Raw genomic sequence first — 4,370 nt, 5'->3', positions numbered from 1 at the left:
AGAGAGAGAGAGAGAGAGAGAGAGAGAGAATCAAAATATGTATCTTGGTATGTATACCTTGATTTGGATAGCTTAAAGTAGAAACAATAACTGGCCACACTATCTCCATCTGTGTCCAAAGCAAAGATTACCATCCATCTCGGTGTTGGCAAGAGAGACAGACAAAACCTCATAACATCCATGGTCTGGTTTATTCCTCATGTCTTGAAGAATATTGCCCTTAGTCTTGCTAATTGGTCCTCTGCCATAGCACACGTGCATCCAAGCATATAAATGTGTAATAAATCAAAAGAACTTGACTTCTGCTTTCTTTTTGTTGAACCCCCTCCCTCATAGTCAATGATGAAAGAGGAAGAGGCAGAGATAGGATTCCTAACTTGTGTATTCTTTCTCAGAATTTTAAAAACCATTGCTCTCAATAGAAATTTTCTGTAATGAATATTGCTGTTCTCATACATTTGTATGCCTATCCATGGTTTTCATGGTAGTCCAAAGGGGTATGTGAGCATCTATGTTTGTCAGTCAATGCTAAATTAAGAAAAAAAAAAGCCACCTTTTGTGATGTTTCATGTAAGAATCTGGATTTCAGTTTTTGGAAAATCGGAACTACTTTTTGTAGATAGGCTTTCCTGTATATCCATCGTATCTTGGCTCAGAACATTGGTTACCCATGTAACTGAGGTGCTAGCCATAGTCTCCATCTTTTGTTTATTTTGTAGCCACAAGTCATTCTGTATACCTGAGGTTTGTCAGTTGTAAATAGAAATCATAATCATACCAACTGCATTAGGTTCTTTCAGGGGTTAATTTGTGAATTAACGTGGAAAGCATTTAGAAGGTTCGTTAACATTTGTTAAAAATTAGTGATAATTGTCATTGCTATACTTTTAAAAATGCATTGTTTTATTATGTTATCTTAGGATTTTGACTAAGAAAAAAAATAAGAAAACACTCAAATCCCCTAAAGAAATGTTAGCATATATTCTCCAAATAAAATAAGCACAGATTTGAAGTTAAACAAAAAATGTTCCACATTTCACTTGTCCCCACTGAATGAATTTCTTAACTTTTGTGGACTTTTCTTTCCTCTTTACAAATGTAAGGAGGTTTGATGTCTTCAGAGGTCCATTTGTAGAATTGGATGAGATGATAGAAGATGTGGTGAAAAAGAAATGGAAGAGGTCATGCTATGACAAAAGATTCTGACAAGGGTTAATTTTCTGCTTGAGTGAACTAAATACTTAAAGAATTTTTTGAAGGAAAATCAATGCTTGTGATACTTTCATAGATTTAACCTATGGTGCAATAGTTTTTTGACTACTAATTAAATACTGTCCCATGCATGTCAGGGAAGAAAATGAGAATTCCGGTCCCTGCTCAACAGTAAAGAAATTATTTATTTTATTGAATTTATAAGTAGCAAAAAGGATGTCAAGATTTGAAAGTTGATTAAATTAATGAACTTGATCATTTGGCTTAACTTAGGGTATACCAATTGATTTTTAGGTATGCACTAATTTTTTTATATCACTGAATAGTAAGTTTTTAAGTTGGAAAGGATTTTAGAAATGATTTGTTTTATATTATACTCCAGGAACATCTTGATAGCCCATGAAAGTATCTAGAAAGTAGTTTCCACCAGATTGGATTTGTGTTGTGGGAATTAAGACTATGTTGAATTATTAAAAGGCATAGTTTCTAAAGAGTTTGAAGTATTTGTAAGAGGTGAGATCTAAGGAAGGCAGTTCTCAGTTAAAGTCAACCTTCATAATATCAGGTTAGCGGGTTCTAGTGAGAAATTTATTTATTTATTTATTTATTTAATCACTACTGCAGCTCAGGCTCGTAGCAATCTTCCTGTTTCAGCCTCCCCAGTGCTGAGATTACATGCTTGTGTCACTGCCTGCACCTTGGGTTCCAGGGCTGGCTCAGTGTATGGAACTGGAGATTGAACTTGGGACCTCATGCTTGCCAGGCAGGTGCTTAGACTACTGAGCTCTCTCCCCAGTCTGAGAAACTTTTTAAATAAAAATGAAGATTAGTATTATGGCAGTACATTGGGATGAGTGGTATGAAGAGAGCTGGGAGTCTCAGTGTAGAATAAATACTAAGAACAAATATAATGAAGCTTGTCCCGCATGGAGAACATTCCATTTTATTTCTGTTTTCCTATATTTCAGAGACCATCATGCAGACATCAGAGACTGGGTCGGACACAGGTTCGACAGTGACTTTGCAAACATCTGTGGCTAGCCAAGCAGCAGTGCCTACACAGGTGGTACAGCAAGTACCAGTCCAACAACAGGTAAGGGTCTGCTGTTGTCAAGAAAGGGCTTTCTTTTCCTCATGCTGTCTAACATGATTGTACCCATGGATTGTTTGGACTTCATTTTCTCCCTTGATTGAATGCAAAGATAAGCATAGTTCAGTTCTTAGGTCAGTTCAGCAAATGTTTCTTCAGTGTTTCCTGAGTGTGCCATGTTCTTTTTATGCTAGGCTCTAAGCACATAAAGGTCAAACTGTAAGCCCTCTTGAAAACACTTCTTAATTCTTAAAGAGAGTTGTTTTCTTCTGACTTGACCACTTACAAAAGTTTTTTTTTTCCTGAATTTTTTTCTTCCACCACTTCTTTCTTTCATATTGAAATGTCAGTGACAATATTTTTTATTTAATTGGCTCATAGTAGTTCTTATTAAAGCAAACATGCACCTACCTTACACTAAGGAATTTGTGCTTTTTTGGTGTGTTAAAAAGTGCCTTGGCATTTGGTGGCTGGTAAATATATTTAATGAAAATGAAATTAAAGTTCTGACACATTGGCTGAGATATGACCCATCTATTAAACAGTTGGAAAGGAATTCACTATAGAATATTTACTGTAGGCTTATTGATATGCAGGAAGTTTGACATGTTTTAGAAGGATACTGACAAAATGATGCTGTTCATGTCAGTTAATAGTTCTACATGGAGATTGTGAACATACTGGCCTGTCATGTCTTCCAAAGTGGTAAGAATCTCCATAAGAGAGATCATGTCATGTAACAGTATTTTGACACTCTAGATTTAAACTGCAATTTCTTTGTCTGTAGGAAAGTCTTTAACAAATCTTAACTGCTACAATTTTAAGTAAATATTAGAGGGAGGAATATCTTGTCATAAATGATAGAAGGCTACAAAGTTACATTCTTTTCAAGATATGGAATTGGATTGGTTGTGGAGGGGGAGTGATGGGATCTCAAAGAAGTCTTTGACTTTTAGGGTAAGTAAAGATACCTGAAATAAGTACTTTTTAAAAAATCTTCAGCATGTTTCTTTTTTATCTCTACAATACATGCATATGCACCTTCCCCATATCTTATGCTCCAAGTTGATTTGATGAAACTATATTGTGTCATTGCCACTTTCAAAGCTGAATATTGTTCAGAGAAGGATAGCTTATGTGGTATCAGTGAGACAGCAATTGAACAGTTAGGGCAGCATTGTCCTGCACACCTAACTTTAAAAAGATAAAGCAACAGTGCATAAGTATTAAGGAAATATTGAACAGTTAACTAATGCTGGCTTAGTTAGCATCTCCTTTGTGAAAGAATGATTTTGAGAATACCTGTCTCTAACAAGAATGGGAAGGAGATAGTGTTGCTATCTTCAGAAAATGCTGTTTGAGACTTTGAAAAATCTTTAACACACAGATGACTCTATCCTAGACATAGATAGGATTTTTCCTCATCTCACACAAAAACACATTATTCTTTTCATTGACTATATACATTAAACAATGTATATTGAACAATGTATAGCTTATGTAGTAGTGTATTAATAGAGCTCATTAATCTACCATTTTTTAAGTTTTAAAATCTATTTATTTGGTACAGGGTCTTGCTACACAGCCCAGACTCCTAGTGCTAGAGACTCCTTCTCTCTCTGCCTCCCCAGTGCTAGGATTATAGGCGTGCACCACCATGCCCAGTTTCTGACCCGCACTGTGTACCTGGGGTTGGGGTCTGGCATGGCATGCAGTACCAGGGTTTGAACCCAGGTCCTTGCATTTGCCAGGCAGGCACTTAGACCACCTAGCTATCTTCCCAGTCCTGCAGCATTTTTTTTTTAAAAAGTAGAATTTAAGTTCCCTTCTTCTCTCATAAATCATGTCTCAGAGGCAACTGAAGTTATGTTGTTTACCTGTTATTTTGAAATTTACTTATGTTTTAGAGACCCAGTCCTAGTCAAGGCCCAGTGAGTGTGTGGGAGAGCTTCCCGCTACCCTGCGCCAGTGGGACCTATTACTGGTCCCAGCCCAGGCGCAGCGTGGGTGAGACCTTTATCCACCCCTTGAGATGCCCCCCAACACTCTGCAGCATGTCCCCCACCCC

The 4,370-nt window shown here is 36.9% G+C and overlaps 1 protein-coding gene across 5 annotated transcripts in view; it reads left to right on the top strand.

Moving 5' to 3' along the window:
* The window catches only part of Rfx3 (regulatory factor X3), a 285,362-nt gene that overhangs the window by 123,541 nt on the left and 157,451 nt on the right, over positions 1-4,370 (top strand). For all 5 annotated transcript variants that reach the window (XR_002822343.1, XM_023721954.1, XM_023721953.1 and 2 more), the window contains exon 2: positions 2,181-2,305. Coding sequence is in view for 4 of the 5 variants with exons in the window: in XM_023721954.1 (XP_023577722.1) it covers positions 2,189-2,305 (117 nt within the window). In the remaining variant the exon portion in view is untranslated. The remainder of the gene's footprint in view (positions 1-2,180; positions 2,306-4,370) is intronic.

The sequence above is a fragment of the Octodon degus genome, unplaced genomic scaffold, assembly GCF_000260255.1.
Source record: "Octodon degus isolate 3935 unplaced genomic scaffold, OctDeg1.0 scaffold00087, whole genome shotgun sequence".
Taxonomy (NCBI): Eukaryota; Metazoa; Chordata; class Mammalia; order Rodentia; family Octodontidae; genus Octodon; species Octodon degus.
Note: the sequence above shows the minus strand (reverse complement) of the source record. Positions and strands in the feature narration are given on the sequence as shown.